The sequence below is a fragment of the Coturnix japonica genome, chromosome 10, assembly GCF_001577835.2.
Source record: "Coturnix japonica isolate 7356 chromosome 10, Coturnix japonica 2.1, whole genome shotgun sequence".
NCBI lineage: Eukaryota > Metazoa > Chordata > Aves > Galliformes > Phasianidae > Coturnix > Coturnix japonica.
Genome location: NC_029525.1, coordinates 583,282 through 598,714, shown reverse-complemented (window position 1 = coordinate 598,714; position 15,433 = coordinate 583,282). Strand labels below are relative to the sequence as shown.

Genomic DNA, 15,433 nt, shown 5'->3' with positions numbered 1-15,433 from the left:
TCCGGCCCCGCGTTTTCCCTCCGCCGCCGCTCCGCTCCGCGCTCCGGGCTCCGCCTTTTGCGTGGCGCCGGCTCCGGGCTGCCGCGTCCCCGCGGAGCCGAGCTTGGCCGAGCGGAGCCGAGCGGAGCCGAGTGGCCGTGCCCCGCGCCGCCCGCCCCGCCCCGCCCCGCCCCGCCCCGCCAGGCGGATACCGGCGCGGCCTGCGCGAGCGGCCCAGGCGGCATGGCGGGCCCGGCGGGCGGGCCGTAGCTGCCCGCGGCCCACCCGGCCCCATGGAGGAGACCTAGGGCCGCCGGGGCGCGAGAGAGCGGGTGAGTGCCGGGGGAGCCCCGGGCGGCGCGGCGGGCACGGAGGAGAAGGGGAGGGGGGGGGGGGGGGGGGGGGCGAGCACCGGGCCCCCCGTGCGGGTACCGGGTCGGGGCCTCTGTTCTCCCGGCGGAGCCCGTTGGGGCCGCCCCCCACCCCCTCCTGCCCCCTCGCTGCCGCTTCCCCCTCTCCCTCCCCCCTCTGGAACGTTAAGGCCGGGACCCCCGCGGCCGTTGTGGCTCCGAACCGCCCCTCGGCGGCCGTTGGTGCCCGGACCCCTTGGCCGCCCCCCGCCCCCAATCCCGTTCCCAACGATTCCCGCCCCCCCGCCGCCTCCCGCGTGACCCCGCGTTCCGCCGTTCGGCCCCCGGCGGGGGGGGGTGGTGGTTCTGTCGGGCCGGGGGTTGCGGTTCGGTTCGGTTCGGCCCCGCGTTTCCCCGCCGTTCGCAGCGCCGCACTGGGCCGCTCCCGCGGCGCTGCCCGCTCCCTCCATTGTGTACACGGGAAGGTCACCGGTTCAGGCCCCGTCTGTCACGCCGCCCCCCCCCGCCCCCCCCGCTCCCCTCCCCGCGGGGCCGTGTGGCGGCGGGCGGTGCTCGCGGCCTTCCTCCCCCCCTCCCCCGTTCCCCCCGTGCTGCGGGGCCTGCGGGGCCGCTCGGCGCTTTGTGCGTGTCTCCGCCGTCGGACTGCGCCGCACATTTCTGCTCTTTGTTGGCAGCTCGCGGCCGCGCGCGGCGCTGGGAGAACCGCTGTGCTCCCATTGATCTGAGCCGGGACTTCGGCGCGGGGGGCTGCCCACGGAGCCCCGTCCCCTTCACGCCCCGCTCCCGTGGAGGCTCGTTCGGCCCCGTCCGCCTGCGGCGCGATGCGGCGCTTGGGCAGAGGCGGCCCCGCGTCAGAGCCGGCCGGGAGCGGGTCGCTGATGGAGCGAGGTACCGTGACCTGTAACGGAGCGTGGACACGGCTTTTGGGCTCGGCCTCTGCCCCCGGACCCCTCGGCTCTATGAAAGGCGTTTAGTCGCGAAGGAAAGGCTCTATGGGCGGAAGAGTGACCCAGGGACGCGTGCTGTATTGGAGCCGGTAGCGTCCCGGGGCTCAGCGGTGGTACCGGCAGCTCCTTCCTATTGCCTGGCACCTTCCCCCAGTGGAGACGTGTCTCCTGAGCGGGACCTTTCTCTGCTTCCCCGTGGTGGTGGGAGGAAGATCCACTCCACATCGCGTTGCTCTTGGCCTCCAGCAGGCGTTCCCACGCGCGGCCCTGCTCTGATTCGGATTAAGGCGCTGCTGATGCAACGCGGGTGCCAGATGTAAGGCGCTAAGCCTCTTTGTCCCCTTTATCCAGAACCTTATGTAAAGAGGATGGTATTTATGGTTCTGGGTGCATCGTTTCGGGGCTGCGTGATGGCACGTGCTCAGATGCTCTTATACAGCGGGTAAAGGAAACGTGGACTTTAGGGACTGCAGGGCATGGGGCAGTTCCCCACTGAGCTCCAGCTGAGGTTGGTGCTTGTTTGCACACAAAGCCATCTCCGTGACTTTGGGTTGAGTGGGAGATGAAGCTGCCCTTGGAGCTGTTTGTGCTTTGGGAAGGTACCACCCGGAGAGGTGGCCCGTGTGAGTTGGTTCTCCTTTGGCACTCGTTGTGATGCTCTATGGGCACCCTGTGCAGTGATCCATCACCCTGCAGGACTGTGCTTCCATGAGGTGGCTGCAGCGATGGGCTCTGCTGGTCCCATGGTCAGGATGGGATGGAAACTCACACCGTGACTTCAGCTCCCCTGGGGTGTTTTTGTGTTGAACGTAGCATTTCTTTGAAGGAAATGCCCATCTCGCTGCCGGTGAAAAATCTGTTTGCTAATTGCAGCCAAGATGTTGTTTTGCTTTTGCTGCAGCGGAGCATCCCTTATGTGCTTAGAAATGTTGGCCGTACCTGAGCGCTAGGTGTGCAGGCAGAGCATGGGTCAGTGCAGGGAGATCTTACAATGTTAAACTCCTGATCTCTGCGCTTTGTTTCCGTCTTTATGGAATAAGAAACAAAAAGGAGAGAGAGCGTTGTGCCTTTACGCAGCGGGTACGGGCAGGCTTTGCAGCGTGGGATTTAGTGTTGAGCTGCTATGGGCCGCTTGGCCTTGTGATGTCTGTGTGCTGTGCTCCATCAGGTGTGATGTCACTTTGTGCCGGGATGGTGATGTATCCATACAAAACAAGGCCGTTGGGGGACCGTTTCCATAGACGTGATGTCCCCTTCCTCAGCTCGGATGGAACAGAACCTTGTGGTGCTGCAGAGCAGTGGGAGCCAGGGCTCAGTGCTGGGCTGGGGGTCTCCATCTTCCTGCAGGATGGTGCCTCTTTGGGCAGGCTCTGCTCCTCGGCCTGGAGTCTTGCTCTGTGTTTTTCTGGCATAGCCATTCCTTCTCTTTGTGCCCATTGCCACAAGTAATTAAAACTGGACTACAGTTGGAAAATAGGCCAAGTGCACTTTGATGCATGATTCTTGTGTGTGTTTTTTTTCTCGTGTTCCATTACATGCTGGCTAATTCACAAAACTCGGTCATTTGCAATGGGCCATTAGTGTGAATTAGCAACTTTCTGATGTATATCATAGCATTGCAAATGGGCTTTATTAATCTGTGAAACACACCTATTTATTATCCCTCCCGTAAGAAAGAAAGCAAAAGGTGGGGGGGGGGAGGGGGAGGAGGAGGAGGGGAAGGTAGGAAAGAAGTGCTGTTGGGATTTGTTGCTCCAGTCCTCAGCGTGCTGCTGTTTGTCACTGCTTCCTTCTGCTTCCTCCTGTGCTTCGCAGCCTGGCTGGCTTTCTCCAAAGTGTTCCCAGGCTGGTGCCTTGACAGCAAGAGGGATTGCAGCTGTACCTCCAGTCTTCTGCTGCAAATGAAGCCTCCGCTCCTCTTGCCAAGGTGTCCTAATTGCTTATTGAGTGAGGGAAATTAACAGCGTTAATAGGAGAAGTGGTGGCTCCTTCATTTGGTGTTCTTTGTGCTCTGAAGGCTGAGATGTGTGAGCCCTGGGGTAGCTCCAGGCGCTCTCTGGTGGGCGAGGACAGGCTGCCCATTCTACATGGGGCTTTGTGAGGGTGTAGCCAGACTGGTTTGCAGTCCACACGGCCGCCTTGGTTGCAGTTTCCTAATGGAGAGGGAGAACCAACCCCCAGGTTTGTCCCATATGTCCCTACGGGCAGCATCACGATGCGCTGCTCAGTGCCAGGCTTTGCTCAGATGTCCCTTCTCCAGTGTCTGATGGTATTTTTGGCAGTGGTATGGCTGCCTGGGTTTGGTGGGAGCAAACTGGGGGGCACAGCAGTGCAACTGTGCTGAGTCTGGGGTGTTTCCAAGCTCATTCTGGCTGGATGGTGGTTGCAGGGGTGTGGACGGTGCTGTGGTTCTTGTTGGTTTTGAACCACCGTGTTCAGGCTGCCCAGAGCTGTGGGTGCCCCATCCCCAGAGGTACCAAGGCTGTGGATGGGCCCTGGGCAGCCTGAGCTGGGAGTGAGCAGGCTATGGCAGGGCTGGGAGCTGAGCTCAGTGGTCTCTGTGGTCCCTTCCAACCTGGGCCATTTTGTGATTCTGTCCCTGGTGTGAGAGCTGAGCTCATAAGGATGGAGCTGGCTGCCTTGTTCCCTGTCCTCTCCTCATGGTTAGGTTTCTCAGCTCCTCTTTCCCAGTGCAGCCTCATGTTGGGGGCAGCTGGTGCTGCATGGATGTGAGTCCTGCTGGTGAAACTCAGATTTTGAGTTCTGTGAGGTGGGACCTGTGGCTGGGCTTAAGGACAACAGTTCTGGCTATTGGGCTGCATCCATCCCCATGATGGGGTGATGGAAAGGCCAGGAAGAACATTCATCTGTTGTCCTACATGGGAAGGAGAGGAAGTGATGCTGGGTGCCTTCATGTGGCTCTGCAGGCATCAATAGCATTTTGTCCTGGTCACAGGTTTGTGCTCTTATAGTATGAAGCTCTTAGATTTCTCTGCATGTTGGTGGAAGAAACCAGAGTGGTGCTTGGTTTGGTACAGGGTTGGCAGCTGGGAAACAACGCAATGAAGTAATTGTGGATCTGAAGGTGTGTGTGCTCAGGGCAAACCAGAAACGGTGCCTTTGGTGCTGACGCGTCTGAAAGCCATTTGAGGATGAAAGAAGAGTTGTTCCCGTTTTTCCCATCGCACGACAGGAGGGGAGGCCTGAGACATTTCCTCCCCTTCCTTTCCTCTCTCTGTGTGCCTCACCGTGACATCGCAGCCGGTGACGCGGGGCTGTTGGTGCTGAGCGGCACGTGGAGCTCGGGGCTCTGTGCTCGGTGCTTCCTTTGGGAGCGTTGGGCTTTGTCAGCCACCCACTGGGCTCCTCCCCAGCTCTGCTGTGTGCTGGAGCAGAATCAGCATCAGAGAGGAGAAGCGCTGAGTTTTGGCTAACGCAGCAAAACCTGCTCTTCAAATCCCATGCCATGTGCCTGTATCTTGTTGTATCTATGGGATCCTTCTAGTAATTGAAGTTGTGCCTTGCTGGAGGGCTGTGTTTTGGGGTTACGAGCAGGTAGGAGGGTGTATGTGAGCACGAGTTCTGGTCTGAAGCACAGCTTTATGCAGATGGTGTGTGTTACATCTGTGTGTTTGGAGGTGGGTGGGTGTTGTGGTGGATAGATCCACTAAACTGCTCTGCAGTCCCACGGACATTGGGCTTCCCCCAGCAATGCCAGCACATGGCTCAGCCCTGGTGCTGCCCGGTGCCGGGTTCACCCCTTGTGTCACAGCTCCGCCAGCCCAAACTTGGAGTCCTGACGTAAGTTTGTGGAGCACTGGCAGTGCTGCAGTGCATGCTGGAAGATGTAGTCTCTCCAGGGTGCACCTCCATATTAAACGAGGAGGGTTTGGCTCCATTTTATTCAAATGGGGCTCAGCCTGCTGCCTCCTGGCAGCGCGCCCGCGCCATCCCGCTGCAGCCGGGAGCCGCCGGAGTTGTGCCGGTGCCCGTTGGGACCGCGGCTGCTCCGTGTTGCTGGGTGTGCCTGGTGACTGCGCGGGGTGCGAGCGCACAGCCCTGTGCCCTGGGTGGCACTTAGCAGGGTGTCATGGCCAGGCGCCTTTGTCTGCTACGCCTCCAGTGATGAACAGGGGAGAGCGAGCCCTCCTCCCTGCCGGATTTCTGGAGCTGAAAGCAGCAATTGAGTGAGGAAGCTCCTTTGTGCAGATCTCTCCGTCTCCTCCTGTGTGTGCCAGCTGGCTCTCATTCAACATTTCTCTTTTTTTTTTTCTTTCCTTTTTATTTTTTTTCCCTTTTTCCCTCCCCCGGCTCTGGAGCGAGGGGGCGGGGAGAGAGGGAACGTCTTCAAAAGAAAGCTGCAGAAAAAAGACACGGAGTTACTTTGCAAAAATCCAACCCAAACAAGCCCAGCCGGGGAATTACGAGCACCGCGGCCCTGGGAAGGGGAGCGCGTCCCCTCAGAGCCTGCTTCGCTTGTAAAATGAAACAAAAAGGATCTGTTGCTGGGGTGGTGTGAAGAAGGGGCTGGGGGCACGTCTCATGCTGAGCCCCTCGGGTCCCTGTGCCTTTCTGTCCTCTTTGCCTCTCCTCCTTCCTGAAAGTTACGCAGAGTTGGTCTTGTTTGGGAGCCATTGGAGGCTGCTCCCGGAGTGCGTGGGGTTGAGCCAACCCCCCTCCATTGGGGCAGTACTTCCTCTGGCATCCCACCGTCCCTCCCCAGGTTCCAGTTCCATGGTGCAGGTGCAGGGCTCAGGGCTCGTCCAGGCTCAGTTGTGCTGCAACACAAAGGGCTGGGGCTCGTGCTGCTTCCCGGCTCTGCTGGGTGCTTTTTGAAGTGCTCTGTTTGAATAGTTTCCTCTAGGTGTGTTTGCAGTTGGCTGCTTGCTCCCAAAGTGAACTTTCAGGTTTGTCTCTAATATGCTGGCTCCTTCCCAGTGCGGAGATGTGGATTGGAGAGGTCTCGGCACCTAATGGAGCTGAATTATTCATGTCTGGTGCTGCGTGTGCGCAGCATTCCCAAGCAGAAAGCTGTCTCCTTGTCGGATCTGTGCACCAGGACTGCTCTTAAAATGCTGTGCTGGCAGGGCTCCAGCCAACCAGTGAGCACGTGCTGCTCGTGTTGCATGGGGATCCATCCGGTGATGGCGGGAGGTGAGTGGCGGTGTCAGGAGGAGGGTATGGGGGCCTGGACAACATTTAGGGCTGTGGGAACCGTTTTACCCCCTTGTGTCTGGGTTGGCTTGCAGGGAACCACCCTGCACTACATTCTGGAGCTGTGGGCTGGGATGCACTGCTCCTTCCCTGCTCCTCTTTGCAGTGCTTTCAGCACCCAGCCCATTCCAGTTGGTTCTGTTTGAGCTCTTCCCTGCCTGGCAGGGCCTGGGCTGCCTCCTCCATTGGCTGCTCCTGTTCTTCCTTGTGTTTGCTGAACCTGTTTGCTCCGCTGGACCTGTGGGCTCCCTCTGCCTTTTGTTATGGGAGGTATCAGCAGCCATTGTTGCTCACTGCTGCTGTATGCATAGCTCCAGTTCTAAGTCCTCATCTGCTGCCTGTATTTTCGGTATTTCACCATGGGATGGAGCATTAGGGTGCTGCAGGGCCAGGTGTGCTGCCGTGCCCCCAGTCTGCACAGGACATGGGACGGCAGCTCCAGCATGGGCTGCATGTTGGCTGCAGGGTGCAGAGTGGGATGCTCCAGCTGTGTGTACAGGAAGGTGGGCAGGAGGAGGAGGAAGCTGAGAGCAGTGCGTGGGGAGGCTTGGGGCGGCCGTCAGCATGCACAGAGCTCCTGATTCGGCACTTTCTGCCGCTGAAATGAGAGGTCAGTGCTTTTCATTTCCAGCCTGCACGCTCGCCCCTGGCTCCTGGGGTTCAGGCTCTCTGTAATGACCTGTCAGAGAGTGGATTATTGGCTGTGTGGAGCCAGGGATGCTGTGGGGAGCAGATGGAAAATGGTCTGGCTGCGGCAGCCTGTCTGATGAAAGAATCCTTGGCATTTTTACAGTGTTTGCATCTCTGGAAGCGCACCATGAAGCTGCTTTCCAGGCTCCTGCATGCTGGGGTTAGAAGAAATTGGTGTGTGCATGCATGGGTTTGTGGTTTTTGTTTTTTTTTTCCCCCCCTTGTTTCTCTTGAAGTCACCTGTTTTTGAAGTACTGCTTGTCAACAGCAGCAGGCCTTGGGCCCAGCAGAGCTGGAGAGGGGCCTCATCCATTCGGGGCTCAGGGCTTCCACCCAGCTCTGCAGCTGCACGGCCAGGCTGCATTGCTGCGGTGCCGCTCAGTGCCATCCCGCGTGGCCTGGAGCTGGGATTTATTTCCCAGGGAGGCACTGAGCCCCGTGTCTGGCAGCGGGGCAGCCCCCAGCCGTGGGTGGCATCAGCGGGAGAGGAATCAATCCTCCATCCCAGGGCTGCGCTCAATAATTCAGAGGGAAATGGCGAGCGGGGAATGTGTGAGTAATGTCTTGTTGGAGCTGGGAGCTGTGACCTGCCAGGGCCTCGCATTGATCGAGGGACCGCTGCCAGATGGCAGCTGCTGCTGCAGGGACGTGAGGACGGGAGAGGGGACTCGTACCCTGCCATGAGCTGGAGCATGTGGTGACGGTGGGGTGAGAGCTGGGTGCGGCTGCCCCTCTGTGCCATCCCTCCGCGTCTAACTTCTCTCTCTGCTCTCCCTTCCAGCAGCGATGCCGTCACCTGGGCAGACCCCGAGCGCCGGCAGCCTGAGGACGTAGCGCTGCAGACCCGGGGCAGGAGGCAGGGAAGAGCCTTGAACCGTGAGGGGCCGTTAACTCTAAGATGTCCTTGAGCAGCGGAGCTTCCGGAGGGAAAGGAATTGATGCGAACCCGGTAGAGACGTACGACAGTGGGGATGAATGGGACATTGGCGTAGGGAATCTCATCATTGATCTGGACGCTGATTTGGAGAAGGATCAGCAGAAATTGGAAATGTCGGGCTCTAAGGAGGTGGGGCTCCCAGCGCCCAACGCGGTGGCGACCCTACCCGACAACATCAAGTTTGTGAGCCCGGTGCCGGGCCCACAGGGCAAGGAGGGCAAATCCAAGTCGAAAAGGAGCAAGAGTGGCAAGGACAGTGGCAAACCGGCCCCGGGCAGTTCCATGTTCACGGCCGGTGAGGGAGCTGGGGGCAAGAAGGAGGCTCAAGGACGCTCTGGGGACGGCGTGAGTTCAGGGGGTTTGGGACCTGCTGTAACCCCCAAGGGCTCGGAGAAGTCGGCCAAGGCGTCTCGCAGCGTGGCCGGCTCCAAGAAGGACAAGGAGGGCGGTTCGTCCAAAAGCAAGAAGGAAAGGAGTGAGGGTGCAGGGGCTCTGATGGAGAAGGAACCTGGTGTGCTGCAGCCCTTGGCCCTGGCTGTGAGGGTGGGACAGTACGATGGTGGCCAAGGGTCAGAGCCTGCTGCTGCCACAGAGCAGCTTGGGAGTATAGCTATTGACACAGGAGCTGCGCTCAACCCCCTGGGTGTTAAGTCGGAGCTGGAGGATGGGGAAGGAGAGTGCCGGCAGCTGAAAAAGGTCAAATCGGAGAAGGTAAGGAAGGGTTCAGGCTGTGGGTGGAGGGCTGGCAGTGCCAGAGGTTGCTCTGCTCTGTGACATGCTGCTGCGTGTGGTGAAGGAGCAGGGCTGGCTCCCATCAACTTCCCTGGTCCCTGTGGCCCTGCAGGAGGAGCCCAGAGGGTGATGCATAGCTCTCTGCCTCCTCCAGCTCCTGGCACAGTGGGCACTATGGGCTTCCAGCCTGTTGTCAGCCACAGCAGCCTTGCTGTGTGTGTCAGAGCTCCCTGTGTTCCCCAAGGACTTCTTTTCCCTTGCATCATTTGCTGAGGAAGAGACCTTAATGTGCTGCTAAGCGTGGGGCTGACGGGATCCTCCTCTCATGGCCTGCCAGTGGCCGTGGGCTTTGTCCAGCTTGCAGCAACAGTCAGCCCATGCCCTCTATCCTGCTGTGGATGGTTGTCATGCATTTCTCCTCTGCTGCTGTGTGGCACTGGTGCTGTGGCTGGGCAGGAGCAGCGTATGTATGTACCCTGCAATTCAATTCTGAGATCCCCGTGGGTTGCACTGTTGGAGCATTCCTGGTCTTTCTGAGTGCCTGAGCAGTGGTTTGGGCACCTTCGGGTGCACGGCTTTGTGTGCTGGTGCCCACCAAAGCCCCTTTGTGCCAGTGTCACCGTGCTTCTGGACTACGCAGATGCATGGGATTGGATTTCTGCCCGACAACATGGAAGCTGATGCATCTCCCCTCTGGTTCTGATGTGGGGACTTTGGACACTGGAAGGGGGAAGATGGGGAGGGGGATGGGGAGAACTGCTGATGTCAGCAAGAGTGGGGAAATGTCTGCAAAAGAGTGTAGAGCTACAAAAATACAGACAGCTGGAGGAGAGAGCAAGGAATGGAGTGAGTGGCTCCAGGGTAGGTCAGGGAAAAAGGCCTGTGGGGTCATCAGCTGAAGCCTGTGAAATGAAGGAGTGGTGTGGAAAAGGTGTGTTGTTTCCATGTCCTTTCCGGCACCAGAACCCAGGTGAATGATGCTGGGAAGAGGAGCAAATTCTTTTGTATGATGCATTTGAATGGCTGCAAAAAGTTGTGGATGCTGCATGTTGGGCTTGTGGAGGAAAAGCTTGTTGGGTGCTTGTGTGGCCTCTTTATCTTGAGGTGGTTTCCATCTGAGGAGGGAGGGGAAGAATGAGGGGTAGGGATCCCCTGCATGCAGCCACCTCTTGCCGAGCTCCCCTACCCTCCTTTAGCTCAATCTGTGAGTCCCTGCCGCGTCCTCAGCAGAGATACCGGGAGCAGGAAGGGGGCTCAGTTCCTGCAGGGAGCCTCGTGCTGGGCCTTGCACACAGCCCAGTGCTGAGGTGCAGCATTTGAGGGGAGCAGCGGTGCTGGGCAGCCAGGGGATGTTAAGCATTAAACAAAAGAGCCTCCCAGCTCTTGGCTGCTGCTCCGGCTTTGTTTTGATTGAGAGCTTGTTCAGCAGGAGGAGGGTGGGTTTTTCTTTCTTTTTTTTCCCCCCTGATGATTGTCCAGATGTGATGCTGCTGCAAACAAGGAAAAGGCAAACAGAAGCTGCTGAAAGCTCTGTTCTGCACAAAATCCTCCCTATATCACGTGTACTGCAGTTCCGGACAGCAAGGGCTTGTTTGTTCCCCTGCAAATGCCATCGCTGTGTTTTCATCCCATGTTCTGTTTCCTGAAGTCAGCGAAGCTTTGCACTGAGCACACTAGTGCTGATCTGAGGGTGAGGGGACATGGGAAGGGGATCCAAACTGTGCCATTGCTCTGCTTTGTCTTTGCCCTGACACTCATCCTCTTGTTTGTCCTCTTTGCTAGCAGATGGCACAGCAGGTTCACAGTGCTTGGAGCTTCCAGCTCTATGCGCCATTTTTGATATTAGGTTTTGATATTTCCTCCTCTGTGGGCAGCTCTTTTGCTGTGATGCAGAATTATTTGGGCAGCTTCTCTGCCTGAAGCTTGGAGCAGCCCTTGGAGCCATTATGCCCATCTGTACCCCGCTGAGGTCTTGGTGCATGTCCTGCTGCAGGTAGGGGCTGGAGTCCCACGTTTCCTTTTGGGAAGGTGCTGCTGCTTGATGCCTGTCTCTGGAGTACCAGCAGAGGTTTGGTTTCATTGCTGCCTCTCTGACAGCACTCGGCATTGGCAGTACAGTGGCATTATTACATGTGCCTTCCATGCTTGCAAAAAAAAAAAGCCCACAATGGCCTTCTTACCCCAAAGATTATTGTTTTTCTTGGCTCACTGCTGTACCATGCAGGGGTTCAGCGTAGCTTGGGCTGCTCTGTGCAGCCAACCCCAGCATGGTGAGGATGAATGGGCTCGAGATGGTGGATTTGCAAGCACGTGTGGCCAGGCAGGGATGAGGCATTGTGTGCCTGCCCCAGTCTTGTGCTTCAGCATCAGACTGACCCCAGTGCCATGGGTGGTGGTGATGAGTAGTGGCCGTTGTGGCTTTGCTCTTCTCAGAGCTGAAGCAAAAAACACCCCTTAAAAGGAAACGTCCAGGTGCTTTTCAGGCACTGTGGAGCCGTCTGTGTCCATCTGCTGCAGTTCCTCTGTTTTCACTAGGGTTTTAGGGCACGCAGGGTGTCCAAACCCAATGCTGTGAGCTGCTTGAGGCTGAGGCTTCCCACCCTTGCTCCAGCTTTTTCTAGGGATCGGCAGCTTTGGCAGCCCCAGCCGGGGCCGAGCCAAGGGCAGCCAGGGAGCACACAGCGGCAGCTGCCGGCTCTTCTCGCCGCAGTTTCCTTTCTCCAGCCATGCTTGAGTAAGCTGCCTTCGGAGCTGCTGACAGGGCTGCCTTTGGAGGCCTTGGAAATTACACTGCTCATTTCCTTATCGTCCCCTGACCCGCAGTGCAGAGCCTTCTGCTGCAGGAACAAGGCGAGGAGGGGCACGCAGCCAACATGTGTCAAGAGCTACAAAGGAGGAAATTGGACTTGTTCACTTAAAACCATGGGGTTAGGCTCTGAGTTTTGGCTCCTGCTGAGAGGTTATTTATATGTGTGTGCTTTTTGTTTTTTTTCCTTTCTGAAGGCTGCTTGCAGTCTGGGAGCTTCGGCTGATCCCACCTCACCGTACATTGTAGCAGAGCAGGGGAAATCGTGTCTCCTCCTGCTGGTTTTCCCACCAGGCACAGCTGAAGGGCTGGTTTCAGGCTGCGTTAGCTTCCACACACAGCTCGTTTGCATCACCAGGTCCAATTTAAGAGCTGATTTGCAGTGCAGCCCCATCTCCATCGCACGGTGCAATTCCCCCCTGGTGCTCTGGCAGCAAAGGCCGGTGGCTCCCTGTCAAGGACACAGTGGCACGAGCACTGCTGAGCAACCCGCTCCTGTTCGCCAAGCACGAGAGTGGAATGACAATGCAAGGAATGAGGAAAATGCAGGAGGGGGAACTGCTCCTTGTTGAGGGACTTTGCACCGGGCGCACAGCGCTTCCTTGGCTGGGAGAAGCCATAAATGCATGGCGGTGTGTGCTCTGTGGTTCCCCAGCCTCGCTGTGATCAGAGATGTGGCCACCACATGCCCCAGCACACTCACCCACCTGCCTGGCGTCTCCTCCAAAGGAGACTCCTTGGCAGATGGTGGCTGCTTTAGATGGGTCAGATTGTGAGGCTAACTGGCTTTGGTGGATTCTCTTGTGTCTGTTGCCTTGCTTCCAGGCTGACGGTAGCTGCTTATTAGCCTAATGACCCCTGCTGCACAGCACCATTTATCTGGCTGAGCAAGATTTCTTTAAAGGAAGATTTGCCGGCGTCTCCAGTGCCATGTAGCCCCGAAGGCTTCAAAACCACGAGCTGCTCTCGCAGCCCTTCTGGGGAGCTGATGCACGGGGAGTGTGCCAGAAATAATCCACTAATGAGCAAATCTGCCGCTCCACCTGGCAGCCTGCTGTGCTCAGTGCTCTGCTGGCCCTCCCTGTGCCTTTCCAGGCTGCCTTAGTGGGCACCGCCACCTTTCCCAGCTTGCTTCATCCTCTTTCTGGTCACCGTGCTGTGCTATGGGCGCTTTGGGCTTGGAGCTTGAGCTCATCCGTAAGCACAGCCTCAGAGCTTCCCCATAACACGGCGGCCCATGGGCGCACAGCAGCCAGCTGGCTGGGCTCTGAAAGGATGGGGAGGTGTTGGCAGCCTGCTGATGTGCTGCTGCTGATGGAAGTGTCTGCTGGAGATATTGCCGTCCCTGTTACTCAGCCCAGCCCAGGGGCCGTGCAGGGAGCTCAGGGGTGACAATAAACACGTTGGGGCTGGGTTGTGTGCAGGCACACTGTGCTTGGGGGAGCCACTACCACGCATGGTGGGATGCGTGCCAGGTGCTGCAGGTGGAGCTGCAGCTCCAAATGGTGGTTAGGCTTTTTGTGTCTGTCTGTGTGTGTTTCTTCTTTTCTTTTTTTTCCCCTTCCCTGAGCCAGAAAGCAATCTAGTTCCAGGAAGCTTGCTCCCCAATTAGCCATGTAAATGCCGGGCTGTGATTTTTCCCAGGTGCTGTGCAAACGAGCGCTGTTCCCAGAGTCCCCTTTCGCCTCCATTCCAGCTTCCAGTGGGGAGCAGCCCTGCTCATCCCCCTCACTGCAGTGAGCTGAGCTCAAAGGGGGTCTTGGTGGAAGAGGACAATGTAGAGCCAAGGCTGGAGGCTGAGCAGGTCCCTTCTGAAGGCTGAAAAGGATCCAGTGAGGGGAGCATGGCGTTGTGCCACCAGGCTCTTTGAGGTGGTAACCAAGTGATCAGTGAGACCTGTGTATCTGTAGGATGCCTTGTAGGGAGAGCAACATGGCTGAGCTTTGAGCGCTGTTTGCTGTTCTGTGGCTTGGAAGGGAGGAAAGCAAATGTGTTTATGTGTATATATATCTATATACTACAGCCGTTTGCTAACAGGAAGGCTTTTTTTTTTTTTTTTTCCCTTAGCATTAACATTTCAAGGCACAGGAACTCTTTAGATATTTGGTATTTTATGGTCTTTCAGGCTGGCTATTAATACTGCACTTTGTGTACAAGGGTGAAGGGAGCTGGTAGGGCTGGGCCTTTGCAAGAATGCCTTTGAGTGTCCTATTGGAGGGGAAAACGCTACAGCCACCCACTGCCTCTGCTCTTCCTGGCTCTGCCCTGCAACAAGAGAAGGGGGGTCTTCCCATGCTGGAGAACCTGAAGGGTGAGGACTCAGATCCGCATGTTGTTGAGCCTTCCTGCAGGTGGATTTGGTGTTCTCCAAGGGTGCTTGTGGAATTAAAAATGGGGTCTGGTGGCAGTGGTGCCTCAGCACATATGGAGGGTGGGGTGGAGAGGGCAGGTGCTGGATTTTCTAGTTTGAATGAAGGCTGTTTTGGGTTTCCCACTGCAGTGCTTCCATAGCCAGCCTGCAGGAGCCCTTGGGTTGAAGAAGGAGAAGATGGAGAAAGGTGTCATGCTGTCGACATTTCAAATGCAGCACTGAAGTGGTGCCCATAGTGATGGTGCAGCATGAAACATACCCACACCGACAGTGATCCGAGCATCGTGCGAACAGGGCTATTAAAACCCAACCTCCTCTGGGAGCTGATGGTCTGATACGGAAGATGGGAAGAGAATTGCTTTCAATTTCCCATTGATCCTAACGAGCCTGTGTGGGAGACCGAGATGGCCCAGCTGCGTCGGTGGCTATTAACGCTGGCACTCAGTGCCGCGTTCAGGACTTCTTTACTTCTCAGTTCTAGGAAATGGAATCAAGAGAAAACCACTTAGGAGGATTTTAATCAGAACTTGGCAGAGGAATTTAAGGAAAGCGGAGAAATTTGACGAACCCGCTTTGCACTGAGGCTGCTGATGAATGGAAAGGGCAAAAATAGGGGAGCGTGTGGGTGGCTTGGGTTTCTTGTGGCCCGTTTAATCGGATCGTGTTAGTGCTTCTGGATGAGGAGAACAAGAAAATAAGCCTACTTCAAAGTGCTGGAGGCTTGCTGAAAGCTGCAGTCCTCTGGGAGCAGCTGATGAAAGTTGTCCCAGATCTACTGGAGATGGCCAGCGCTGGCCTGGGTGGAGAAGATTGCTTAATTTACAGTAATCATTGCTGTAGCGGTTGCACAGATTGGATTTGTTTGAGAATCTGTTGGTAGCAGTGGGAAATGCTGGTGGGGGTGGGAAATGTCGTGTGAGATTCAGAGCGTCGGAGGATGGCTTTTGGTGATGGGTTTGGTGTGATGGGAGCTTTGTCTCAGCCCTGTAAGCTTGAGTTCCCCATAATGTCCTCTCATCCAAGAGCTGAAGGGAGCAAGAACTCTTCTGATAAACCTGCCAAGAATAATATTTGCTTGGGACAAAGCACTGCTCTCAGGACTTCCTCTTGTAGAAGAGTTATGGGTGAGTGAAGCAGGCAGCTGTATGAAGGCCCCTGGGCTCCCAGGGGTTACGTGTCCATGGGTTCTCAGTGCGTTGGTGGGTGCTGAGGAGGCAGCGGGATGCAGCTCGTCCTTGAAGTGTTGTGTGAAAAGCCATCTGAGCAGTAGGTTGGTTCTTGGCACCTGGGAGAAGCAGCGTAAAGCTGAGCGCAGCAGCCTCGACTCTGCCCCTTTCATTGTGTTCCTGCTGGCAGTGTTTTTCCCCACACATCACACATCCCTGT

General features: G+C 57.0%; 1 protein-coding gene across 3 annotated transcripts in view; it reads left to right on the top strand.

The window, feature by feature from the left end:
- The first annotated feature begins 177 nt into the window (after nt 1–177).
- The window catches only part of ZNF609 (zinc finger protein 609), a 35,646-nt gene continuing 20,390 nt past the window's right edge, over nt 178–15,433 (top strand). For 2 of the 3 annotated variants that reach the window (XM_032446956.1, XM_015872316.2), the window contains exons 1-2: nt 178–311; nt 7,983–8,849. In XM_032446956.1, coding sequence (XP_032302847.1) covers nt 8,100–8,849 — 750 coding nt within the window. In that variant the 5' untranslated portion in view covers nt 178–311; nt 7,983–8,099. The remainder of the gene's footprint in view (nt 312–7,982; nt 8,850–15,433) is intronic. The other variant, XM_015872315.2, reaches the window with a different exon arrangement.